The 27,684-nt window shown below is 41.6% G+C and overlaps 2 protein-coding genes and 1 long non-coding RNA gene across 5 annotated transcripts in view; 2 read left to right on the top strand and 1 right to left on the bottom strand.

Annotated features, from left to right (window-relative positions):
* The window catches only part of hyls1 (HYLS1 centriolar and ciliogenesis associated), a 30,612-nt gene extending 29,727 nt beyond the window's left edge, over positions 1 to 885 (top strand). For both annotated transcript variants that reach the window (XM_048535827.2, XM_048535829.2), the window contains exon 12: positions 130 to 885. In XM_048535827.2, the coding sequence (XP_048391784.1) occupies positions 130 to 261 (132 nt within the window). In that variant the 3' untranslated portion in view covers positions 262 to 885. The remainder of the gene's footprint in view (positions 1 to 129) is intronic.
* Positions 317 to 17,625, bottom strand: mrpl4 (mitochondrial ribosomal protein L4). 2 transcript variants are annotated; one of them, XM_059648676.1, is made up of 9 exons: positions 17,349 to 17,513; positions 13,860 to 13,935; positions 12,447 to 12,615; positions 7,308 to 7,359; positions 6,721 to 6,838; positions 5,895 to 6,001; positions 4,886 to 4,995; positions 4,118 to 4,191; positions 317 to 542 (listed from the first exon to the last, which is right to left on the bottom strand). In XM_059648676.1, the coding sequence occupies exons 1-9, from the start codon at positions 17,397 to 17,399 to the stop codon at positions 397 to 399; spliced, it is 903 nt and encodes a 300-aa protein (XP_059504659.1). In that variant the 5' UTR covers positions 17,400 to 17,513; the 3' UTR covers positions 317 to 396. The 2 variants fall into 2 exon arrangements, with proteins under 2 accessions (XP_059504659.1, XP_059504658.1); XM_059648675.1 differs by lacking the exon at positions 13,860 to 13,935 and having other exon boundaries at positions 17,349 to 17,625.
* Positions 17,562 to 27,568, top strand: LOC132210017 (uncharacterized). Its single transcript, XR_009446172.1, has 2 exons — positions 17,562 to 17,711; positions 27,297 to 27,568. It is a non-coding gene; the product is annotated as an uncharacterized LOC132210017 (long non-coding RNA).
* The last annotated feature ends 116 nt before the right edge of the window (positions 27,569 to 27,684 follow it).

Here is a 27,684-nt window from a genome sequence, read left to right as displayed (position 1 = left end):
TGTAACTCTTTAACAACAACAAAAAGTGATGGAGTTGATGTGAATTTGGTTGCTAAAATGCTTAAGTTTGGAAGTAGCTTGAGACTTATCAATAGAATAACTACTTTCTCTGAATTCACCCCACTGTAGAAATCTCAGCACAGCTATGTTCCAAATGACTACATTATACCAACAGAGAAGAAACGATCTGCATTGCGATGGCAAATTAGACATGAACTAGCAACTGGAACCATTCCACAGAAGTTTTTCTGCCCTTTATAGCCAGTTTAACTGTTTATATAAATCACGTTCTTTTGTAATTGACTAACAGCATGAATTGTGCGATGAAGTCATAGATTTTATTGTTTCATAAAAATAAAAGTCCTTTTTTTATAAACTTGTTTACTGCATAAATTCTTAAGGGAAGTCTTTGTAAGGTAGTTTGAATGGATAGAGGGGTGAGAATCTGGTATTGTGCCATAGCAGTTTCTTCTCAAGAAAATTGACTGCATCCAGTGTAAGAACCAAGGTGTCGTATTTCAGCATACTGTGAACATTCAGGCCTGGAAAACACAATAGAGCAGAATTTCAGAACGCCCAGTAAAATCCAACTAATATGGAAGCAGCTTTCCATCAATCCTCAACACTGCTTCAATTGTGTTTATGATAGTTTTTAATCTTCTATTACAGACCTTGTACAGCTGTCATTCATCCCAACAAATTCTGCCACAATCCCTGAGCTGTAGTCACTATACATGATTCTTTCCGAGGAATCCTTATTTGCATGCAAGCCTTGAAAAGCTATTTGATAGCAGGATTGCAGGCGCCAAATGTAATTCAAGGATTAAGAATATATCTGTATGACTTGGCTACAATTTGAATAAATGAATTGGTCCGATAAAAGAACTTAACAGTTTTTATTTCTTTAGTCTACTGCTACTATAGAAATGTATTTCATTTGTTGTCCAATTTCACTATGTTCAAATTTAGTTACCAGATTAACCGCAGTTTCTAAATAAAAACGAAACATTTTTCTGAAGAAGGGTCTCGACCCGAAACGTCAACTTTCTTGCTTCTTTGATGCTGTTTGACCTGCTGTGTTCATCCAGCTTCACACCGTGTTATCTCAAATTCTCCAGCATCGGTAGTTCCTACTATCTCTGTGCCAGGATGGAGGCCAGTTTATGTATACTAAATAATTCACCAGCCCAAGGAAAGACCTAAGCTCCAGTAGAGATGTGGGAACTAGAGCACATTTGATCGTCTTCACTTAATTTTCCAACAGGTGTAACCTGATGTGTTGACCCTGCCTAGGTAGGTCATTTGGGGTGCATGGAACGCAGATTTTTCCCCTTCTGAGGCATATGCCTGCCTGGGAAAAATGTCTTAAGAACTATGTCCAAATTCTCTGGTCTTCCCTGTTATTAGCATATCTAGATAAATGGCGACCTGAGGTACACCTTGTAAAATGTTCTCCGTCATCTGTTGAAAAATTGCACAGGCTGACAATACCCCAAATGGCACGCTTGAATATTGGTACAAACCCTTACTGGTATTAACTGTGGCAAACTTCTGGGAATCTTCATTTAACTGCAATTGCGAGTATGCACGGCTCATGTCCGGCTTAAAGAACAGCTCTCCTGCTAGCTTTCTATATAAAACCTCTAATGTGAGGGATCGTGTATTTATCCAACTGCAAAAAGTGATTTACCATTTGTTTAAGATCCCCACAAAGGTGAACTGATCTGTCAGGCTTCACAAACGGTACAATCAGTGCTGCACATTCCACAAACTGCACTAGCTTGAAGACTGCTTCACTTTCCAGCCTTCTGATTGCTGCCTATATTTTTGCCCATAAAGAAATGGGACTGGGCACACCTTTCAGAATTATGGAATTCACCCTCACTAAGGGTCAGTGGACCTGGAACGTTAACTCTGATTTTTTCTTCACTGATGCTGCCAGACCTGCTGAACTTTTCCAGCAACTTCTGTTTTTGTTCCTGATTTACAGCAACCACGCTTGGTTTCTTTGAATAGTCCCTAGACTTACCTGAAAATCTTCCAGGTATTTAATTCACTCAGGCAGACATTTTCTAATCTAAAGATGTTCAGCCAATCTAGCTGGATGTTTCTCAACCAATTTTGCCCCATCAGGCTTGGGCTCAAGCCTTTTAGAACAACTGGTGGTAACAGAGCCAGCTGCTTCTCATAAGAGACTGGAATTAAGACTGTACCTTAATCGTAAAAAGAAACTGGTATAAGTTTTCAGTCTAGCCAAGGCCTTCTGCAAACTTAAGGGTTGTAGTCCGAGTGAATTTTGCTAAAGTCTGCTGTGCTGGTATCGACCTCCATTAGAACCAGGTGACCATTTCACCAGTCGTTTATTTTGTCTGGTTCTGGATTGGATGTTGCTAAGCAATTTAACTGTTCCAGACCAGGTGCAGGTAGACATTCTCCTGGATACCAGCCTATGAGTTCTCTTACTCCATTTGGGCCTAATGAGACTTTCCTTGTTGTCTCAGGTCCACATACCAGCAGCAACTACAATGACTTGCTGGCTCAGATCTGGAAGTAAATTTGATCTGTTTAGCTGAGATTTGCCTTGTTTTGCGGTTTTTCTGTGGGCTGATATGTCCTGCGTGACGCTGTGTAATTGTTTTCACTCAAGTGGTGTTCCTTGAGCTCAGTTGGACTGGCGAGGGTGTCCACTTCCATCGGAATACCCTGTAACTTCATATGCCTCACTTGCCAGATTTTCCAGTGATAAAGCCAGTTGTACTGCCTGTTTGAAGTCGAATTGGGTTTCAGCTAATTGGCACTTTTGCATAGTTACATCATTAATCCCACATACCGAATGGTCTCTCAGCATCTCATTAAGCAATAAACTGAAGTCAGGTGCCTCTGCTGGTCATCTTAACCTAGTCAATATTCCCCAATATGGATTCCCATGTTTCTCAAATTGCCCAGTAAAACCAGTACTGTTTCTGCATTAGAGGAAGCTGGGGTCATAATATTCCTAGCTAAATCTGAACTCCTGAAAGGTTTTTGTATCTGGTGCCTCATGGAAAGTTAGGCTCCTAAAAACTGTGGGTCCACAAGCTGTCAGAAGAAATACTCGTTTTTCATCTGCCCGAGGAAAAAAATGACACATTGTTTCACACTGGGCCCAGTCTTTGGCAGAATTGAATGCATTAAGCATTCCAAATAACGGCATGATCTCAGAAATGCTTACACCAACTCAAAGACAACTGTTGCGAGTGAGTTTCTTCAGGACTGTGCTTTTTGTTGTCACCACTGAAATAGCTCCAAAGGAGGTCAGTGTCCCATCATCAAGTCACCCTTTATTCACTCGAAGAGTCCTTTTCACTGATCCAGCTCCCTCAGAGTGAACAGAATGTCAAAGTCATGTTCTTATCTGTCAGCCAGGACTCCCTAATTGGAACAGATTAACAGCCCCAATCAGGGAATTCAGTGTCACCTGGCTGACCTCAGACAGATTTACTACAAGGTGAAAATGTATTCCTTACTCTAATAAATAATTATTTCTAGAGTGACAGGTACATCTAATATTAAATGTACTGACAGTTGCAATCTACTTTAAGAAATAAGATGGTGAGGGTGGTTGTTAATTGATTACATTTGCTGTGTGAAATTAGTTTTTGTTTCCCACCCTCTGAAACAATTCACATTGTACATATTGAGGGGTTCCATTCACACACAATTCTCTGATTTAAAAATGATGAATGGTCATTGAGGGAACCTGGAAGGAAACATCATAGTCCAGCTCTATCTCGCCTACATCCAAATTCTACAGAAACCTTCTAATAAGGAGTCAGTGGCCAATGTTTGAGAATGACAGCCCCTGCCTGATAATATTTTCTCCTCTCCTTAATCCAGGACTATATAAATTAATTATGCTTCTGCTGAAGAGTTATTAAACCTGCAGCATCTTGGGTTTTGTTAAATAGACTGTGTACTAGGGCTTGGAATTACATTAATCCAGGAGCTCAGTAGGTAAATTGCACTTTGAAGGTTACACCACTGTGGCAAATGAATTTGAAGTTATTTGATACATATTTGACTTCTGATATTTTCTTAATTTAAGCTAAATAAGAAATGCAAAAGAAAAATATCTTACCTATAACAGGCATTACTGTCATGGTTTTAGAATGTTTTGTTGCTGCTAAAATATTTTCTGGCATGTCTTCATTTCTACAGAAGTAAACAGTAAATAAATCAATTTCACAAATGTAAATATTCACAGCATTCGTACTAGGTAATTTAAACTTTTTGGCATTAGTTGACACTTCCAGAAAAGTAATGTTTTCTCGAAAGCTAACTTACGCCTAATGAATACGTACGAATATATAACTAATGCCTGAATTCAAAAATTCTGTTGAAAGGTTCATGTACCTGTTTGGTGTTTAATCTCGCAACCTACTTGATGGTTCTTGACTACTAAATAAGTAGATTGATTGAACCCCATTTCACTATTCATCATGGGTAGAATTGGAGCTGAATCCTTATGGTAACTCAACAAGTGCATCACTACACAGTATTCACTCAATAATATGATTCAAATAAAATGCATTTTAACTGGTACTGAAAATACTGATTTGGAAAACTGTTTTAAATTTTCTTGAGTTCAAACATGTGTGATGATTTTGCAACTAACCTGAACTAATGTGCCCAGAATGACGCTGAAGCTAGATAAAATTCCCATAATTTCACAATAAATTAATCTGATTCAGATCATTTTTAAATGCAAAGCCAGCAACTGCAATATTGCATTTAAATTCTTTCTTTCTTTCACAGTGGATTGAATAGCTTGTACTTTTTTTTCCCCCAAACAATAACCCTGTGTTTATAGAACATTTTAAAATTGTAGCACAGAACAAATACTTACACATCTACAATAAGAACAGAATTTCCCCAGTGTCGATACCGTGCCAAGTCAAGAAGGAATTGAGGATCTGGGTTGGGCATCTCGAGGGAATCAACAATGTGAAGGTAATCCTAAAAGAAGGCATCAAAAGATGATACAAATAAGTATACTACTCAAGTGATGTGAAAATGTAGGTCACCATAGAGGGAGATTTAGACTGAAAACACTCAAATGGAGCATGAATGCCTACACAAGGAGTTCTGAGAAAAGGGTCACTGGTCTCAATGTTAAGGGTCACTGGACTCAATGTTAACTCTGTTTTTCTCTCTACAGATGCTGCCAGACCCAGCTGAGTTTCTTCAGCACTTTTGTTTTTGTTTCCAATTTCCACCATCCCCAGTTCTTTGTTTTAATAACATGGCAATGGGGGCTAAGATTATTTTTTGTTATAAATTATTTTTTCTTTACACAACTGCAAAACATTGATGGTCAAAAGAAATACAAGCACCATGACCACACTACTGTACAGGTATTTCTATGCATACTGTGCTCTATTCACATTACAACGTCTACTTGAAAGCAATTTAGGTTCTAAATCTCTGAATTATGCTGCCTTCTTAATTAACCCAAAAACCTCAGCAATTAGAAGAAAGCTTTCAAGTTTTGTACAGCTGGCAATTATGAATAACATTGAAATAAAATCAGAAAATGCTGGAAATCCTCAGCCAGATGAATATCTGTGGAGAAAGAGAGTTAATGTTTCAGGTTGCTGAAGGTAACTGTTCAGCAGGACTAAAACATTAACTGTATTTTTCTCCGCAAATGCCACCTGAACTTTGCGCAATCCCAGCATCTCGTTTTTTTTCAGATTTCCAGCACGTTTTTTTTTGCTTTAAATAAAAGACATTAGTTTGGGTAGGTGAGCCACCTAGTCGTCACAACTAGAAAAAAAGCCTGAGGTTCAGTGAAGAGTGAAATAAAGCAGATAAAAAGTTCACAAATGACTTGGAAACAATAGGCTAGTCCTTACCTGCGCAAACTTCACAGTGAGAGCCACTTTCAGTCCCATGACACGCACTTTCATAGGCAACATGTAGTAATAACTAGTTGGCCCTCGAGGACCATGGGCAACACCACCTGTCAAACAATTTATTTGACACTTAACTTTTTTTAATATCCAAATCTGTCTAGTTTATACGCTGAGTGTTCTCTTTCTGAACTGGCTTCCATAGATTATTTCACTATAAATAGTTAAAAGTTGAAATCTTTCCCCATTGCTATTCCATACGACAATGATTGTTTACATTTTCTGTTGAACTACAAATATCCTTAATGTGTTGTAAGAAGCACTAATTTTAATGTATATATGTTCCATGAGCATTGCTCTCATGTTCCCCAAGTATAACAAAAATGATTATCCCAACTTTTGAGAACAGTGTATGAACACACGTTTCAGAACTAGGCTTTCCCTAATCAATAAAAACAGTTCCTTTAACAATATATTAGATGTTGCAGCACGTTATTCAATTAAAAGGGCACAAGATATTGGAAATGTTTAAACAAATGCATCTACTGCAAAACATTATGAATGTGGTCAGCCAGTCCAAATTCTATATTGTCCTGGCCTGACTTCTGGAATACAAATTGAGTGTATGAACAACAAGTGGAGGGTAGGCAGACGAGAAAGTTTTACACTGCTTATTATACAGAATGAAAAAAATGCTTACTTTATACATGTTTACAACAGAAATAGAAATAGAGAAACAGCAGAATTACACCTCCAAAGACAGCATGAAAATGTTTAATTAACAGAATTACTTAAATAAATAAAAATGCTTTAATCAACAGATGATTACCTCCCCTCCATATTGGTGACCGGATGCTGCCATGGCGTGCCCTGCCACTTCCCTTCTGTTGCCACGGCTTCCTACCTCCACCTCGCACTTCAGCTCGAGACTTCACCTTGGCATAGCTCTACAAATTTAAAATGGATTTTCTATCTGTATTTTTAACAGTCCTGATCAACTTGTTAAATTATGAGGATAGTTTGCTTAAACCTAGCTTGCATTCTCCTGAGTTTAGAACCCAAGTTCTTAGAATTATACAATCGTACAGATTGGATAGAAACAAAGAATCAGTTCCCTTCAGGTAGTGAAAATACTCTACCATCACCACCAGCACCTCAAAGACTGTAGATTGTAGGTCAATGGAAACTTAAAAACATTTTAAACTTTAAAACATTTTTTTAAAATAACGGTATCCATGGACGTGAAGCAAAACAGTTAATTACATTAAAATGCAGATAAACCTTGATTTATTTAAATAGCTGACAAGCCGAAGGGCTGAAATGGGCTACACCTGTTCCTAGAACATGGTCTTCAGAATGAAAATATTTGTGATCTGAATAGCTTGCATTCTCAAGTATAAAATAAGCAATACTTACTATTCTTTTGAAGTTTTTCTGCCAAATTGCAACTTCATGTAGAATATCAATTCTGTTATAAAATAAAAGAGAGTTAATCAGTGGCATTTATTTTCTGAAATAGTAACTATACACATTATATTTAAAATCAATAATTACGGTAAAGGAGGAGCCCATTTGGTCCATTGTGTCTGTGCTGGCTTTTAAAATGGACATCTGAGCTAGTTACATTCCCCTGTCTTCTCCCCATTATCCTGTACACCATTCCTTTCCAAATATCATCTAATTCCTTTTTGAGTGCCTCCCATGAACTTGCTTCCACCATATTGTCAAGCAACAATATAACAACATGATGCATGAAAACATTTTATCTCATTTCAATTTTGCTTCTTTTACTATTACTTAAACCGATGCCCTCCTTTCTGAATCCTTTGAGTGGGAGCATATTTACTTTGGCCAAACCTCTAATGATTTTGAATACTTCAATGAGATCTCCTTTCAGCCTTCTCTTCATTTAAACAGTCTAAATTTGTCCAGTTGGTCTTCATAACTGAAAGTCCTCCCTGGAACCATTCTTAAAAGCCTCTCCTGTACTCTCCAAAAGCATCACAACATTCCTGAAGTGCAGAACCCAGAATTGGAATACTCCAGTGAGGCCAAAGTAGTGTTTCATGTAAGTTCAGTACAACTTTCTCCATGCTCCCATTAGTAAAGCCTATTGATCAACATTATGTCAAATAACAGTGGTAATGTTGATAAATGCAAAACTTTCTTTATGAAATAACCTTGAATGCACTACTTTTTAATGCTGCTAACAACTGCAATTAAATCTAGGTTCATTTTTGATGCAGAGGGCAAAACAGGCTGCTTGACTGGCACATCACCACCTAGTCCAGAGCATCACACCTTCCACTACAATGCCTACATTGATTCATATAAGTTGCACTTCAAAGATTTATGACAATTTCTCTCAGGGCACCTCCCAAAGTTTCAACTTACACCACCAAGATAGATAACAGCTACAGATGCAATAATACAGCACCATTTTGCACATTCTCAAGTCACACATCATCAGAACAGAAACATGTAACGTCACTGTTGTTCAAGGAGATACACTATCATCACCAAGGACAACTAGAGATGAAGAATAAATGCTTGTCTTGCTAGTAACATTCTATTTCATTTGTTTCTGCTGCACATGGTGTTTTCCACTCTATGGTCCCTTTAAGGTTGCGACGCATGCACGCTTCATAAAAGTGGAAACTAGTTGAGTATGGTCTTTTGATTTCTTCTGTGGCATATTCTGAATTGCTGCATGTATAGTAAAATATTGATAAGACGAAGCATGAGATAAACCATACAATATTCAAGTCAAAGAGCTGTGTTATAAGTTGGCGGCAGTGTGATTTCACAGTTGGCTACATAGAAAGTAAATGGAGAGGTACAGTATCAGTTTCTCATATAAGAATGCTCTGAGTCTCTCTTTTCAACAGGGTGGAAGCTGAAAAAGAAAAGGCAACAAGATAAAAAGTATTTATCAACAAGGCTGATATTATACACTCCCCAATCACAATCTCTGCCCTTTTCTTTTATGAGCAGATGCTTCAATCCAAATTGTCCATACTGACCAGCTATCTGAAATAAATCTAGTCCCATTTGCCAGCACTTGGTCCATAAGACCATAAGACATAGGAGTGGAAGTAAGGCCATTCGGCCCATCGAGTCCACTCCACCATTTAAGTCATGGATGATGGGCATTTCAACTCCACTTCCCTGCACTCTCCCCGTAGCCTTTGATTCCTTGTAAGATCAAGAATTTGTCGATGCTGCCTTGAAGGCATCTAACATCCCGACCTCCACTGCACTCCGTGGCAATGAATTCCACAAGCCCACCACTCTCTGGCTGAAGAAATGTCTCCTAATTTACGTTTTAAATTGACCCCCTCTAATTCTAAGGCTGTGCCCACGGGTCCTAGTCTCCCTGCCTAACGGAAACAACTTCCCAGCGTCCACCGTTTCTAAGCCATACATTATCTTGTAAGTTTCTATTAGATCTCCCCTCAACCTTCTAAACTCTAATGAATACAATCCCAGGATCCTTAGCCATTCATCATACGTTAAACCTGCCATTCCAGGGATCATCCATGTGAATTTCCGCTGGACACGCTCCAGGGCCAGAATGTCCTTCCTGAGGTGTAGGGCCCAAAATTGGACACTAAGCCCTTCCTATTCATATACGGACCCAGATAGTTGTACCAGCCTCCACCACTTCCACTAGCAGCTTGTTCCAGTCACATACCACCCTCTGCGTGAAAACACTGCCCCTTGGATTTCGTTTAAATCTTTCCCCCTCATCTTAAACCTATGCCCTCTAGTTTTAGTCTTCCCCACGCCAGGGAAAAGACCTTCTCTACTCATCCTATCCACGTCCTTCATGATTTTATAAACTTCAATAAATTCACCCCTCAGCATCTCATGCTCCAGGAGAAATAGCCCCAGCATATTCAGCCTCTCTGCATAGCTCAAACTCTCCAAACCTGGTAACATCGTCGTAAATCTTTTCTGAACTCTATCAGGTTTCACAACATCCTTCCAGGAGGAGACCCAAATTGCCTGCAGTATTCCAAAAGTGGCCTAACCAATGTCCTGTACAGCCACAATATGACCTTCCAACTCCCATAGTCAATGCACTGACCAATAAAAACAGTGCCTTCTTCACTATATAAAAACTGAAAGAACTGCGATTGCTGTAAATGAAGAACAAAAACAGAAGTTGCTGGAAAAGCACAGGAGGTCTGGCAGTATCTGTGGTGATAAAAATCAGAGTAAATGTTTCAGGTCCAGTGACCTACCTCAGAAAAGGACCCGAAACGTTAACTCTGATTTTTTTCTCCACTGATGCTTCCAGACCTGCTGAGCTTTTCCAGCAACTTCGGTTTTTGTGCCTTCTTCACTATCCTGTCTACCTGGGCCTCCACTTTCAAGAAACTACGAACCTACACTCCAAAGTCTTTTGATCTTTAAATTTGTCTAAGCTTTTTCCCTTTTAAGCACAATGTTCACACCAAGCAATCGGAAGTTATTTAACAAAGCAGCAAATCCTTATTGCCAGTTTCCAAATTTGGTTAAGTCACAGTAGCACAGATGAGTACTGTGATGGAATGCACCAAATTTTACCAGGTGAGTGCAGCTTCAACTACTCCTCAAGAGGTCTGACACCATCTGGTAGAAAGCAACCCACTGATTAGCACCACATCCACAAACATCCACTTCCTTCACCACCAATGCTAGGTAGCAGCAGTATGAGTTATCTCCAAAGGTGCGCTGCAGAAATTCACTAAAGCTCCTAAGACAGTACCTTCCAAACAAGCAACCATTATCATGTAGAAGAACAAGGGCAGCAGTTACATGGGTACACGACCACCTACAAATACCCTCCAACCCAATCACCATCCTGACACCATCCTTCACAGTGGGGCAAAATTATGGAATTCCTTCCCAACCAGCATCTATCTCCAGCACGTGGACTACAGCAGTTCAAGAAAACACCTATCCACCAACTTCTCAAGGGCAACCAGGGACAAGCAATAAAATGCCAGCTCAGCCAGTACTGCCCAAATATCATGAGCAAATTTTTTAAAAGTTGGTATGTACAAGAAAGGACTAATTTATGAGCATAGGGCAATATGTTACGATTAAGTTTATTGTTGAGGTTGGTGGGCTCGCCGAGTTGGTGTGTTGTTCCGCAGATGTTTCGTTACCATGCTGGGTAACATCATCAATGCAGCCTCCGATGAAGCATTGATGTGTTTTCCCAGCTGGTGTTTAAAGTCTGGTGTCCGTTGAGCTGGATTGCCTCACTTCAGTTTTCCTTCGTGGTGGAATGTATATGGGGTTGAGTTCTATGCATTTATTGGCTTTCTTCGTGGAGTGCCAGGCTTCTAGAATTCCCGTGTCTGTCTCTGCTTAGGTTGTCCCAGGATTTTGGCGTTGTCCCAGTCACATTGGTGGTTCTCCTTATCCATATGGATTGAGATGAGTGTGCACTGGTTGTGTATTTTTGTAACCAGTTGGTGTTCATGTACTCTTGTTGTTAGTTTCCTTCCTGTTTGTCCAATGTAGTGTTTCTCAGTCTCTGCAGGGGATCTAAAGATGACACTGGTCCTGTCCATGGCGGGGGGTGGGTCTTTGGTTCAGGTGAGCAGTTGTCGTAGGGTTGATGTGGGCTTGTGTGCCACTCTGATGCCCAGCAGTCGTAAGAGTCTTCTGGTTAGTTCCAACGTGTTCCTCATATAGGGTAGTGTGATGAGTCCGTCGGGATATGTGGTATCTTTCTGATGCAGTTCTTGTAGGTATCTTTTGACCAAGTTTTTTGGATATCCACTATCCTTGAAAACCTGGAAGAGGTATTCTTCTTCCTCTTGGCGTAGTTCTGTGTTGCTGCAGTGTGTCGTTGCCCAATTAAATAGTGTTCGCACGTCACTTCATTTGTGTGTGTTGGGATGGTTGCTGTTGAAGTTCGGTACCTGGTCCATGTGTGTGGCTTTTCTGTCTATTTTCATTTAGAGCTCCCCATCTGTCTTGCGCTCTACCATGATGTCCAGGAATGGGAGCTGTTTGTTCTTCTCCTCCTCTCTGGTAAATTTTATTCCAGTGAGGGTGTTGTTTATAAGTTTGTGTGTTTCCTCTAGTTTAGTCCGTTTAATTATGACAAAGGTGATCAAATTTACTTCCAACATTCTAACTGTTTAGAATGACCATATTTCAGTACACTGATGTATTCACTGTTTTTACATTTATTTATATAATTTTGTGCATAGCCAAATATCATAGAGAAAGAAACTGGTTACACTGAGCCAAACTGATACAATCACAATTAATATTTTCCCACATGAAGTGAAGAAAGGTAGTGGAACAACAGGAAGACAATTTTAAATAACCAAATTACATAATATTTCAGTTCTGTTGTAATCTCTAAATGAAGTGATTGGTTGATTTCTTGTTGTCACATGTACTGAGATACAGTGAAACACATTGTTTTGTGTGCTTACACTGGCAGATTGTAAGATACAAAGTGCATCAGGCTCACAGAACAGACTGTCGAATACAGTGTTACAGCCGCAGACAAGGTGCAGGGAGAGAGAGATCAGAATACATTACCTTGGAGGTACTGCAAAAACATCAGGGTGTAAATCAACGATGCCTAGCTTGTCATCAGTATAGCTTCGCAGAGACTCTAGCCAGGCCTGTCTGGGCTTCAGATGCATAGGAACTGCTATTTCACACTTTCGGAAAACAGGCAATCCAGACTCAATTGGTGGTGGTGGACCTGAAATATGTTAACCAGATTGTGAATGCTGCCATAGTCAAATAATGAATTAATTTTACTCATCCATGAATACAATGGTGACAGTTAAAACAATGCTTTGAAAAGATTCCATTGCCTACCGTCTATTAAAATGTAAATGTAAAAAATACCATACCTGGCATTGAACATAATACATCTAAGTAAACAAAGCTTGTTACAGCATTTAAACTCTGGCTGCAACTGATAACTGACTACTAAAATCAGAATTCCCTAAAATTAAATGCAGGCTCCTAGTTTTGGTTAGTTCACCTCTTCAAGGAGCCAACTTTATTGGTCACTTTATGATTAATAATTAAAATAATTTCTCCCTCACCTTTTGCTCTCAGTATGTCTTATTTTTCCTTCATAAATTGTAAGCTATAGATAATTGCTGTATTTACACCTTCCTACTTAAACGAAAACAAGAGTTAAAGTTAAATTACAGACAGAAAAATATAATTTTGAGATGCCATAACTGTTATTACCAGCAAGAAATGTCATTACCCAAGGATAATTGATCAAATCTACAGGCTATTAACAACATGATGATGCAAAATACTGTCTAATTTCTTTAGCAGAGGATTACTACAATGGAGGCAGTGTGACAATGCAATAATGTACTATATCAAACTAGCAGAATAGACAGATGCAATGCCATTCCATTACATGCTTTCAATCTTCTCCTTGCCAATTGAATGAAAGCAAAAACTGATGTTAGGGTCTTTGCTTAGAAACTGAAGGTTAGACAGGGTCTTGTGCTTAAACACAAACAGAAATTGCTCGAAGAACTCAGCAGGTTTGGCAGCATCTGTAGACAGAAAACAGAATTAATATTTGGGTCACATGACCCTTCTTCAGAATTCAACTGTGTGTTTTCTCTTGTGGTTAAATACTTAGAATCATAGAACCCGACAGTGTGGAAGCAGGCCAGTCAGGCCATCGAGTCCTCACTAACACTGAAGAGCATCCTACCTAGACACACCCTCCTAATCTATACCCGTAACCTTGCCTGTCCCATGGCTAATCCACCTTCCCTGCACATCTCTGTACTGTGGGAGGAAACAGGAGAACCTAGACGAAACCCACGCAGAGACAGAATGTACAAACTCTACACAGTCACTCAACGCTGGAATCAAACCTGGGTCTCTGGTGCTACGAGGCAACAGTGCTAACCACTGAGCCAGGGTGCAGCCCTTCTTTGAACAAAATAATACTGAATAGCATACCATTTTTTTCTGTGTCAATGAAGTTTGCTTGGAGATTTGATGGCAATTCAAAGCTTCCAGATAGAGTTGAGGCAAACTATTTCAAAAAGAAAAGAAAGTAGCACACAAAATATTGTCCCACTCGGCTCTGGAATGTACATTTGATTAAAAATATTTTGTTTTTTTTTCCTCAGATAAAGAACAGAGAAAAGCTGAAACAAAGCAACTGTAATTTCAGTAATTTTTAGATGCATTTCTCAATTGTTATACTTCATAAGCATGCATAAAACTAATAAAACATGAGATTATCATATTTATCAGAAAGAACCACGAAGTCATATAGAATTCTTTATAAAAGTACATGACCTATTTTAGTTGAAAGACAGAAAATATGTAAAAGAAAGATACAGAGATAAGATAATACAGAGATAACAAACCAGTTTTTGTGAGGAAACTGAACACAAAATAGGAACCAAACAGAAAAAAACTGAAGAAATGTAAAGAAACAAATGTATTTTTAAAATATGTCTATGTTTAGCATAATCAAAAATCACGTTATTTTAAATTAAGAATAATAGGAATTAATGTTGAAACTAGATACCATTAATATAACTCAAAACTTTTCAAATCAGTACTACTGCGTGGTGAAATGAACATTTCAGGAGGGAAAGGTTGTTTCCAAAGGTGTTTGGGAAATGTATGCATTGCAGATTACAGTGGACCTACAGATTTTACATTTATATAGCACCTTTAACATGGCAAAATGTAACAAGACACATCAGAATACTATTATTAGAATTTGTCTTTGTCAACATTTGTGGCAAGTGATGAAGACAATGGCTTTTATCTAATAGATATTTGGACAAAGGAAATTTCTGCTCATCCAGCATTAGATATCGAACAGGAAATGACAATTTAGATTCAGTTAAAGATGGCAGTGAGGTAGAGCAAAGTATCAATATACAGTACTTGTGGAAATTGATGTTGTTCAGGGCAATACTACGTTACTTAAAATGCAGAGTTCATAAACACTGAGACTAGCTTTTCAATACACACTAGTTGTAGGAATAAAAGATAACTTACTTGGTAACAGAAACATTTCATCCATTAAATATGTGGCAGAAAAAAATGACACTTAAGGAAGATGAAAAATAGGGGAATATCATTCATAGTCACTGTTCATTTTAAAGGATTAGGTAACAGGAACGAGAAAGTAGATTGCCTTACCAATCTACTGTTAAAAGACTTTAAAAACACTTTAGGATGAACCAAATTAATTTGAATGATTACATTTTACAAATAAAGGCCTTTTTGCATAAGTATTGCTGCTGTGGCATCATGAACTACAAAATGGACAATCTCATTCATTCATGATGTCAGACAAGAGCAAGGATCATTTACAGAAAAAGTCAATAGGTGTCCCTAAGAAACAGGAACACAATTCGGTCGTCAGGTCTGAGCCTGCTCTCCCATTCAATAGAATCATGGCTGATCCAACATTCTTCCCATCTATTTTCCTGCCCTTTCCCAGTAACCCTTGATTCTCCTAATGAAAGAATCTCTCAGCCTTAAATGTACAAAAGGACTCTGCCCCCACGACACTCTGTGGCAAGGGGTTCCAAAGACTCTCCATCGTCTGAGAGAAGAAATTCTCCTCATCTCAAGCTTAAATTGACGCCCCTTTATTCTGAAACTACATCCGCAATTGCACTGATATGTTTCATAGTTCTAAATATTTTTTACATCGATGTATGTGTGTCTACGGACTGAATGGCTGGCATTTCAATAGGCCGCTGTGCACATCATGCAACCGGAGAGGGTAAATTGAGAAGAATCAGAGATAATGGGAACTGCAGATGCTGGAGAATCCAAGATAATAAAATGTGAGATAATGGGAACTGCAGGATTCCAAGATAATAAAATGTGAGGCTGGATGAACACAGCAGGCCAAGCAGCATCTCAGGAGCACAAAAGCTGACGTTTCGGGCCTAGAACCTTCATCAGAGAGGGGGATGGGGAGAGGGAACTGGAATAAATAGGGAGAGAGGGGGAGGCGGACCGAAGATGGAGAGTAAAGAAGATAGGTGGAGAGAGTGTAGGTGGGGAGGTAGGGAGGGGATAGGACAGTCCAGGGAAGACGGACAGGTCAAGGAGGTGGGATGAGGTTAGTAGGTAGATGGGGGTGCGGCTTGGGGTGGGAGGAAGGGATGGGTGAGAGGAAGAACCGGTTAGGGAGGCAGAGACAGGTTGGACTGGTTTTGGGATGCAGTGGGGGGGGGGGGGGGGGAGAGCTGGGCTGGTTGTGTGGTGCAGTGGGGGGAGGGGACGAACTGGGCTGGTTTAGGGATGCAGTAGGGGAAGGGGAGATTTTGAAACTGGTGAAGTCCACATTGATACCATATGGCTGCAGGGTTCCCAGGCGGAATATGAGTTGCTGTTCCTGCAACCTTCGGGTGGCATCATTGTGGCAGTGCAGGAGGCCCATGATGGACATGTCATCAAGAGAATGGGAGGGGGAGTGGAAATGGTTTGCGACTGGGAGGTGCAGTTGGGAGTGGAAATGGTTTGCCATTCCACATTAAGCAGAGGTTCACCTGCATATCTGCCAATGTGGTATACTGCATCCACTGTACCCGGTGCGGCTTCCTCTACATTGGGGAAACCAAGCGGAGGCTTGGGGACCGCTTTGCAGAACACCTCCGCTCAGTTCGCAACAAACAACTGCACCTCCCAGTCGCAAACCATTTCCACTCCCCCTCCCATTCTCTTGATGACATGTCCATCATGGGCCTCCTGCACTGCCACAATGATGCCACCCGAAGGTTGCAGGAACAGCAACTCATATTCCGCCTGGGAACCCTGCAGCCATATGGTATCAATGTGGACTTCACCAGTTTCAAAATCTCCCCTTCCCCTACTGCATCCCTAAACCAGCCCAGTTCGTCCCCTCCCCCCACTGCACCACACAACCAGCCCAGCTCTCCCCACCCCCCCCACTGCATCCCAAAACCAGTCAAAACTGTCTCTGCCTCCCTAACCGGTTCTTCCTCTCACCCATCCCTTCCTCCCACCCCAAGCCGCACCCCCAGCTACCTACTAACCTCATCCCACCTCCTTGACCTGTCCCCTCCCTACCTCCCCACCCACACTCTCTCCACCTATCTTCTTTACTCTCCATCTTCGGTCCCCCTCCCCCTCTCTCCCTATTTATTCCAGTTCCCTCCCCCCATCCCCCTCTCTGATGAAGGGTCTAGGCCCGAAACGTCAGCTTTTGTGCTCCTGAGATGCTGCTTGGCCTGCTGTGTTCATCCAGCCTCACATTTTATTATCCAGGGTAAATTGAGAAGTCGTCCCAGTAAAAACAAAATCGCCTCTCACCGGGTGGAATCTGGTTCGTTCATTTCAACTAATGCAAAAATGTCATTTAAAATAAATCAGCAATCATTAAGATACCGCAGGCACGTTGGGGTTGGAATCAAGGGCAGGGCTGGCGGGGAGCTATGTCCTTACCTTTTTCCCAAAATCTTTGCAACAAACGCGGGCAACTCGAGCGATCATCATCGTCCCAAGTGTCAGGCCCTCTCGATCCCTTCAACGTCCGTCCATTGCGCTGCTGGCGAAACCATCCACTTAGGGCGATCGGCTTCCCTTGACCGTAGGTCGACACACTTTGGGGGTGGGTGATGGTAGCAAACCTCGCGAGATTGAATGGACGAAATCCCGTGCTAGCAGATAGACGCAGAGCTCCTGTGTTTGAGGTCACCGCCGCCATCTTAGTGACGGGCAATGTGGTGTCACAGCGCTCGAGCAAGTACGACGGTTAAGTGTCAGCGCGTGCCCCTCCCCAAGCCCGAGGGGCCCGCAGTAGGTATGGTGCGTGATGTTGTAATTTCTCAGAGTAAAGATAAAATATTGCATCTACATTTGAAGACTGTTCAGCTGATTAGAGTAGCATTCTTGGAGAAAATACTGCAGTTTTCGGGTCGGTGACGTGATCAGAACTGGAACAGTTTAGAGATTTTTAATTAACAGAATAAAAGGCAAGTGCTTGGTTGGTGGGTTCAAACCCTTGAGTTTTCCTGAAGTTTAAATTGAAAATATAAGATGAAATATTAATCTTCTGGAGCAATCCTATAGTAAACGCGTGGGCTTTGGAAAATATTTAAGTGAGCATTACTAGAATCAGTGATTATCGTACAGAACCGGAACGATCAACCCATTGTTTCTTCGCTTGTTCCAAACAGTCGCCCTATAATCCTGCATTTTTTAATCTCCTCAGATTCGATTCTGTTCTGAAAACCACAAATAAAACTGTGTCACTACCCTCTTCACGTGCGGCTCAAATCCTAACCATTCGCTGCATAGAAGCATTTTTCGTCCTGTCACCTTTGCTTTATCGTTGCCAGTACCTTAAATCAGTGACCTTTAGTCCTCAACTTTTCTGCCAAATAGAACAGTTCATTCCCGATTTCTGCTCGGACCCTTAATGATTGTGAACACATCAGTCAACTCTTAATTTCTATTCTTAAAAAGAAACTCTTAAGCTTCTCAATTTTCCATGTAAACAAAGCACGTTTCCTGCTGCCATTCTCATTCTGCTTTATCCACACCTTCAATGCCTTTGCAACTTTTCTAAAAAAAAGATGGTGCTGAGACTTGTACATAATATTCCAGATGAAGTTCAATCACATTTTATAGTGCTTCATGATAAATTTCTCACTTTTGTTCATTCCATCCAAGTTTTAAAGCTAAGGATGGAGTGCTTTATTAACTACTTCCTTGATCTGTTTCCCACAAGTTGTGGGCATATGTCCCAGATCCCTTTACTATCTTCGGAGGTGTCCTTCAATTCATGTGACTTCTCCTTTGTTCTTTTTGCCAAAATACATTGTTTCATGCTTCACTTCATTAAATTTGATCTGCACACATCTATTATTTATAAAAATGTCATAAGTAGGTTAAAAAGCTATTTGAAAGGATGAGGTAGTTGGAGGTGGGAGGTCATCTGTTGATACTCAAGTGAAATGTCCAACTGGAAATAGTAAGCCTTCTGTGACCAGACAGAGTGATTAAGTGATAGAAGAAAGATGATTCAAGGCAAAAATGCTGGTAGTGGGGCATTGAAGAACCGAATGCTGAAATGCTACAAGCTGAACCATTATGTCATTATATTGTCTGAAAAAAAGCACAAGTTACAATCTGAAGTTGTTGAACTCATTGTTGAAATTTGTTGATTTCCAATGCCTAATTGAAATATGAGGTGCTGATCCTCATGTTTGCATTGAGGAACTTTGCATGAGGCCATGAGTAGAGAGCTCAGAGTGGGAGACTTGTGTTAACTGCAAATTTTCATTGCCATTGTGGACTTATCTTTATCCCAAAGAAGCCATGGTGAAACCAAGCAAAAGATAGTGTACATAGTCACTTGTTGCCAACTGTGAGGCAAGTTTGATATATTGTCAAAAAGTGTTGGAATTAGAGAATGCATATAGCAGCGAAGGCTGTCAATGCCAGCTCTACAAATGCAGATTACATTCCCACTGTCTTTTGCCTGTAACCCTTCAGTTTCTTTTCTGTCCAAATGCTTCCAAATCCCTCTTGAAATCCAACATCCTGGATTGTGCATTCTAGCTTCTCAACACTTGCATTAACTGCAGCCATTAGCTCTGTTGCCAATAGCCTTAAATCTATGAAGGCCAGGCAACATTAGAGGAGCAGGAAAGTTAACGTTTCGGGTTGGAACTCTTCCTGTTCTTCTGATGCCACCTGGCCTCCTGTGTTCCTCCAGCTCCACACTGTTATCTCTGACTCCAGCATCTACAGTTCTTACTATCTCTTAAATCTATGAACTCTGGTTTTCGATTTTTCCAGCAATGGGAATACTTCTATCTACTCTGCCCTGGCAATTCATAGTTTTAAGCACCTCTACCAAATCTCCTCTCAACTTTCTCGAGGGTGAACAACCACAGTTTCTGCAAACAGTTTTCAAAATGGAAGTCTTTCATTCCTGAAGGTATTCTCAAATCTATTCTGCACCCTTGCTGGAACTTACACACCCTTCTTAAAATGAAAGCAATACACTAGTTGAGCCTGAGCCATTGTCTTAGGAAGGTTGATCATAAATTATTTTGAAAGCTACTTATAAAGCCTTTTATATATATTTTCTTTGTATACCTTTTTAACCAATTTTTCAATTTGAAATATTACATCTGATGATTTATTTTGTCCCAGAGAATAGAACGATAATGTGGGAATTTAATTGTTAACCTTTTTAATTCTTTCACCTCGTTAATTTTCTTACAAATTAGCACCTCTATATATTTCCCACTAGTGTAAACAGTACCTCCATTTTTTCTTAATTCCAACGAAATAGATCTGTTCCTAATCCCTCCTAAATGTATTTTTTCTGAAGCTGCAGCTTTCTCCTAATTACTTTGCTCCTTGTCTTCCCCTATATTGCCTGAACTCTTTGTATCCAGAAATATTTAGTTCTCAATCCTCGCTTTTTTCTTGTACCAAGCCTCTATTATTGCCACAACATGATACTTCTGTGTGGCTATCTGCATCTGCAGCTCACCATTCACATCACTCACCTTCCTGGACCTGTCAGTCTCCATCTCGGGTAACCAGCTAGAAACTGATAGAACATAGAACATTACAGCACAGTACAGGCCCTTCGGCCCTCGATGTTGTGCCGACCTGCCATACAGATCTCAAGCCCATCTAACCTACACTATTCCATGTACGTCCATATGCTTATCCAACGACCACTTAAATGTACCTAAAGTTGGCGAATCTACTACCATTGCAGGCAAAGCGTTCCATTCCCTTACTACTCTGAGTAAAGAAACCACCTCTGACATCTGTCCTATATCTTTCACCCCTCAATTTAAAACGGTGCCCCCTCGTGCTCACCGTCACCATCCTAGGAAAAAGGATCTCCCTATCCACCCTATCTAACCCTCTGATTATTTTATATGTTTCAATTAAGTCACCTCTCAACCTACTTCTCTCTAACGAAAACAGCCTCAAGTCCCTCGGCCTTTCCTCGTAAGACCTTCCCTCCATACCAGGCAACATCCTAGTAAATCTCCACTGCACCCCTTCCAAAGCTTCCACATCCTTCTTATAATGCGGTGACCAGAACTGTACACAATACTCCAACTGCGGCCGCACCAGAGTTTTGTACAGCTTCACCATAACCTCTTGGTTCCGGAACTCGATCCCTCTATTAATAAAAGCTAAAACACTGTATGCCTTCTTAACAGCCCTGTCAACCTGGGTGGCAACTTTCAAGGATCTGTGTACATGGACACCGAGATCTCTCTGCTCATCTACACTACTAAGAATCTTACCATTAGCCCTGTACTTTGCCTTCTGGTTACTCCTACCAAAGTGCATCACCTCACACTTGTCCGCATTCAACTCCATTTGCCACCTCTCAGCCCAGCTCTGCAGCTTATCTATGTCTCTCTGCAACCTACAGCATCCTTCGTCACTATCCACAACTCCACCGACCTTAGTGTCGTCTGCAAATTTACTAACCCATCCTTCTACGCCCTCATCCAGGTCATTGATAAAAATGACAAACAGCAGTGGACCCAACACCGAGCCTTGCGGTACACCACTAGTAACTGGACTCCAGGATGAACATTTCCCATCAACTACCACCCTCTGTCTTCTTTCAGCAAGCCAATTTCCGATCCAAACTGCTATATCTCCCTCAATTCCATTCCTCCGCATTTTGTACAATAGCCTATTGTGGGGAACCTTATTGAACGCCTTGCTGAGATCCATATACACCACATCAACCGGTTTACTCTCATCTACCTGTTTGGTCAATTTCAAGCCCACCGACTCCCACAGCTACCTAGAATACACCTCCTACCACCCACCCTCCTGCAAAAATTCCATCCCCTATTCCCAATTCCTCCGCATCTGCTCCCGCGATGAGGCACTCCACTCCCACACATCCCAGATGTCCACATTCTTCAAGGGCCGCAACTTCCCCCCCCGCAGTGGTCGAGATCGCCCTTGACCGCGTCTCCCGCATCACATCCCGCCCCCGCCACAACCGCCCTAAGAGGATCCCCTCATTCTCACATACCACCCACCAACCTCCGGATACAATGCATCATCCTCCGACACTTCCGCCATCTACAATCCAACCCCACCACCCAAGACATTTTTCCATCCCCACCCTTGTCTGCCTTCCAGAGAGACCACTCTCTCCATGACTCCCTTGTCCGTTCCACACTCCCCTCCAACCCCACCACACCCGGCACCTTCCCCTGCAATTGCAGAAAGTGCTACACTTGCTCCCACACCTCCCTCACCCCCATCCCAGGCCCCAAGATGACTTTCCATATTAAGCAGATGTTCACCTGCACATCTGCCAATGTGGCATACTGTATCCATCGTACCCCGTGTGGCTCCCTCTACATTGGGGAAACCAAGCAGAGGCTTGGGGGCGGCTTTGCAGAACTCCTCCGTTCGGTTTGCAATAAACAACTGCACCTCCCAGTCACAAACCATTTTAACTCCCCCTCCCATTCCTTCGACAACATGTCCATCATGGGCCTCCTGCAGTGGCACAGTGATGCCACCCGAAGGTTGCAGGAACAGCAACTCATATTCCGCTTGGGAACCCTGCAGCCCAAAGGCATCAATGTGGACTTCACCAGCTTCAAAATCTCCCCTTCCCCCACCACATCCCAAAACCAGCCCAGTTCGTCCCCTCCCCCCACTGCACCACACAACCAGCCCAGCTCATCCCCTCCCCCCACTGCATCCCAAAACCAGCCCAGCTTGTCCCCCCCTCCCTAATCTGTTCTTCCTCTCACCTATCCCCTCCTCCCACCTCAAGCTGCACCTCCATTTCCAACCTACTAACCTCATCCCACCTCATTGACCTGTCAGTCCTCCCTGGACTCACCTATCCCCTCCCGACCTATACTCTCCTCTCCACCTATCTTCTTTTCTCTCCATCTTCGGTCCACCTCCCCCTCTCTCCCTATTTATTCCAGAACCCTCTCCCCATCCCCCTCTCTGATGAAGGGTCTAGGCCCGAAACGTCAGCTTTTGTGCTCCTGAGATGCTGCTTGGCCTGCTGTGTTCATCCAGCTTCACACTTTCTTTGCCTAATGGTATCAATGTGGATTTCACCAGCTTCAAAATCTCCCCTCCCCCCCACTGCATCCCAAAACCAGCCCAGCCCGTCCCCGCCTGCCTAACCTGTTCTTCCTCTCACCTATCCCCTCCTCCCACCTCAAGCCACACCTCCATTTCCTACCTACTAACCTCATCCCGCCCCCTTGACCTGTCCGCCCTCCCCAGTCTGACCTATCTCCTCCCTACCTCCCCACCCATACTCTCCTCTCCACCTATCTTCTCCTCTATCCATCTTCAGTCCGCCTCCCACTCTCTCCCTATTTATTTCAGAATCCTCCCCCCATCCCCCTTTTCTGATGAAGGGTCTAGGCCCGAAACGTCACCTTTTGTGCTCCTCAGATGCTACTTGGCCTGCTGTGTTCATCCAGCCCCACACTTTGCTATCTGGGATTCTCCAGCATCTACAGTTCCCATTGTCTCTTTCAACATTTAATTTGTCAAGCCCCTTAAGAATCCTAAATGCCTCAATCAAATCACCTCTCGTTCTTCTAAACTCGTATGAGTGGAGTCCTGTGATGGGTCTGAATCTAAAACAATGGCTGCATTTTGCAGAAAAATTATGGTGTCAGAACGAACACATGGGTTACTGGAGCATAGATCAGCCAACATTTTGTAGCAAGGCACAGAAACGTGTCAACTATGTCAAACATTAAGATTGACAAGTCGCCAGGCCCGGATCAGATTTGTCCTCGGCTGCTTTGGGAAGCGAGAAATGCAATTGCTTCGCCACTTGCGAAGATCTTTGCATCCTCGCTCTCCACTGGAGTCGTACCTGAGGACTGGAGAGAGGCAAATGTAATTCCTCTCTTCAAGAAAGGAAATAGGGAAATCCCCGGCAATTATAGACCGGTAAGTCTCACGTCTGTCGTCTGCAAGGTGTTAGAAAGGATTCTGAGGGATAAGATTTATGACCATCTGGAAGAGCATGGCTTGATCAAATACAGTCAACACGGCTTTGTGAGGGGTAGGTCATGCCTTACAAACCTTATCGAGTTTTTTGAGGATGTGACTAGTAAGGTTGATGAGGGTCGAGCTGTGGATGTGGTGTATATGGACTTCAGTAAGGCATTTGATAAGGTTCCCCATGGAAGGCTCATTCAGAAGGTCAGGAGGAATGGGATACAGGGGAACTTAGCTGCTTGGATACAGAATTGGCTGGCCAACAGAAGACAGCGTGTGGTAGTAGAAGGAAAATATTCTGCCTGGAAGTCAGTGGTGAGTGGGGTTCCACAGGGCTCTGTCCTTGGGCCTCTACTGTTTGTAATTTTTATTAATGACTTGGACGAGGGAATTGAAGGATGGGTCAGCAAGTTTGCAGACGACACAAAGGTCGGAGGTGTCGTTGACAGTGTAGAGGGCTGTTGTAGGCTGCAGCGGGACATTGACAGGATGCAGAGATGGGCTGAGAGGTGGCAGATGGAGTTCAACCTGGATAAATGCGAGGTGATGCATTTTGGAAGGTCGAATTTGAAAGCTGAGTACAGGATTAAGGATAGGATTCTTGGCAGCGTGGAGGAACAGAGGGATCTTGGTGTGCAGATACATAGATCCCTTAAAATGGCCACCCAAGTGGACAGGGTTGTTAAGAAAGCATATGGTGTTTTGGCTTTCATTAACAGGGGGATTGAGTTTAAGAGTCGTGAGATCTTGTTGCAGCTCTATAAAACTTTGGTTAGACCGCACTTGGAATACTGCGTCCAGTTCTGGGCGCCCTATTATAGGAAAGATGTGGATGCTTTGGAGAGGGTTCAGAGGAGGTTTACCAGGATGCTGCCTGGACTGGAGGGCTTATCTTATGAAGAGAGGTTGACTGAGCTCGGTCTCTTTTCATTGGAGAAAAGGAGGAGGAGAGGGGACCTAATTGAGGTATACAAGATAATGAGAGGCATAGATAGAGTCGATAGCCAGAGACTATTTCCCAGGGCAGAAATGGCTAGCACGAGGGGTCATAGTTTTAAGCTGGTTGGTGGAAAGTATAGAGGGGATGTCAGAGGCAGGTTCTTTACGCAGAGAGTTGTGAGAGCATGGAATGCGTTGCCAGCAGCAGTTGTGGAAGCAAGGTCATTGGGGTCATTTAAGAGACTGCTGGACATGCATATGGTCACAGAAATTTGAGGGTGCATCCATGAGGATCAATGGTCGGCACAACATTGTGGGCTGAAGGGCCTGTTCTGTGCTGTACTGTTCTATGTTCTATGTTCTATGTTCTATGAATCACCACAAGTTTATTGTCCATAATGCAAAGTTCCACTATAGCTTCATTTAACCTTCATGCAATATTCATTTAGTTGCAGCATTTGCACATTAATTGCTGATTAAGGTCATGTAATTAGATGCAGCTACTTTTAACAATACAATTGCGAATGATTGCCAATCAATCTTGGAAAGAAAGTAACCAATGATAAATGTGGAATGTTGTTCTTTCAGATCACAAACATTTCTGATATTTTGAAAAGGTCAAAATAGATTTTTTTGTTATTTCCCTGTTTCTTTTTCTCTTAACACAACTTTTATTTCCCTGCATCTGATTTGATGTTTAATTCATCATTCTGAGCCTTTCCTATTTACTTCTCAAACACCAACATCTTTTATTTATTTAGTGACTTTAACATAATAAAATGTTCTTGGGTGTTTCACAGGAGTATTGTCAAACGTAGTGTGACACTGAGCTAGAGATAGTAACCTGTTCTTCCTCTCACCTATCCCCTCCTCCCACCTCAAGCCACACCTCCATTTCCTACCTACTAACCTCATCCCGCCCCCTTGACCTGTCCGCCCTCCCCAGTCTGACCTATCTCCTCCCTACCTCCCCACCCATACTCTCCTCTCCACCTATCTTCTCCTCTATCCATCTTCAGTCCGCCTGAAGAGATAGTAAGTTCAATGACCAAAAGTTAGGTTTTAAGGATTATCTTAAAGACACAAAGCAAGATGGAAAGTTATAGTGAGGGCATTTCAGAGCTTTTGGTCTAGCTGATTGAAAGTATGACCGTCAGTGGTGGAGCAGTTAAAGTCCTTAAATCTCATAAGTTAGTAAGATGTACAGTTTATCTTGTTGTTTAGACACTCCCAAAAGCTTTTGGAAATTCATCAACTTCACACTTCTTCAACAACCTTGTGGACAAAACATCTGAAAATAAACATTTGTAAACATGCAAAAGCAAGTCTAGCAGAGCATGTCACAAAATGCCAGCTTTAACTTTTAATTAAATCATTGACATTTTATTCTCTATTCAAATGCTTAGTGATCTGCTGTCGGTTTCCAGAATTTGCAAACTGTGATTGACAGTTTGTTTAGCAGCAGAACTGTCCCTTTCTCTGTTGAAATTCAGAAGAGTTCAGGTAGAAATACATTAATTAATGCTACATGTAGATTTATAACACTGAAGATCTTAAAACTTAAATATTCATTTAATCTATATAATTCCCCACATAATTTGTAGGTAAGGAATGAAAGGAGGAACAACAGAAGACTAGAGGTCAGAAGAAGCTTAAGTTGGAGCATTTGAAATAGCTAGACAAAATGTTATTGGGAGATAATTTCAAAAATCAAGGCATGGTATCTGAAATAATAGCTTCTACTTCAATAGCAAATAAAACAGGAATCAAGCAGTGGAGTGATAAGTGCAGAATGATTAAGCAAGGATAAATCTGGAAATAGGATGGTTAATGAAGGTATTTAAAGTCTAGGATTTTGAATTCAATTTGGAAAGGTTTTTCTCAACACTTCACAAAGACAGGTGTGAGGGAATCTATATTTTAGATTTTCACTGTTTTAGATGTGAACCATTGCAATTATGCAATTGTAGGAGTGACTTTTGGTTAACTGAATCTTGTAACATTTGAAATACTGAATGTATCAAGCTTCAACAGGTTAGATGCTGCTTCAGGACAGGAATGGAACCCTTCTGGGGGATATTAGTATGTCACACAGCAGTGTGGGCATAATGACCAGCAACCTATCCAGAGAGGATGAAACAGCAAAACGTTGTGATCTTTGTGCTTTTGGAAAGATCAGGGTCAGAGAAGCCCATGGGGAAGCAGTGTTGGCATGGCAAAGCTGAAGAACAGTTGTCTACTGAACCATGAAACTGGCATGGGCAAAGGAAAGGCTGTGAGGAATTGGGTTCTGCTCTGAGCAGCTAGGAATTTGGGATCATGCCAGTGATTAGATGTTAGATGCTAGGATGCTCCCTTGTGAATCCTGTAGGCTGCGCTCTCAGGAGAAGAGGGTAAGCAATTATTTAGGCATTCTAAGTTTGATTCCTGTTACCTGATTATTTGCAGGCCAAGGAAGCAGAAAGGCCTCCAGGCACCTATTGAGGGAATCAGACCAGATGCTCCAAAGGTAAAAGCTGAAATCCATTGTGAAGAAGACAAACTCTAAAGAGGTTTTGTGACTTACATCTGGGAGAGATACTGAAGAAATTAATGGAATCCATTCTAGTTGTAGTCATCTACCACTTAATGTAGAATTGGTGGCGTATTCAACATCAATGTTTCAATTAATTCATGTTTATTTCATATTCTAACATGGTATTGGCTTTTTGCCTTGTTGATTTGTGGTTGGAACAGTTTATTTCCTTTCATTTGTGGTATCTTGTTTTATTTTCAGTGATTTCTAATTTTGGCTACTCAAAATCAAAAACTAACTAGATCATAAAATAATTTAGAG

This window comes from Stegostoma tigrinum, chromosome 9 (assembly GCF_030684315.1).
Source record: "Stegostoma tigrinum isolate sSteTig4 chromosome 9, sSteTig4.hap1, whole genome shotgun sequence".
Taxonomy (NCBI): domain Eukaryota; kingdom Metazoa; phylum Chordata; class Chondrichthyes; order Orectolobiformes; family Stegostomatidae; genus Stegostoma; species Stegostoma tigrinum.
Note: the sequence above shows the minus strand (reverse complement) of the source record. Positions and strands in the feature narration are given on the sequence as shown.

Bases quoted from the DNA above. Each gene is read 5' to 3' on its own strand.
- mrpl4 (XM_059648675.1), bottom strand. From the start codon at position 17,610: ATGGCGGCGGTGACCTCAAACACAGGAGCTCTGCGTCTATCTGCTAGC. The intron at 7,360-12,446 runs GTAATGTATTCT...ATTTTATAACAG, and splicing joins GTTTTTGCAGTACCTCCAAG to AATTGATATTCTACATGAAG. The intron at 4,996-5,894 runs GTAAGGACTAGC...GCCTTCTTTTAG, and splicing joins TCACTGTGAAGTTTGCGCAG to GATTACCTTCACATTGTTGA.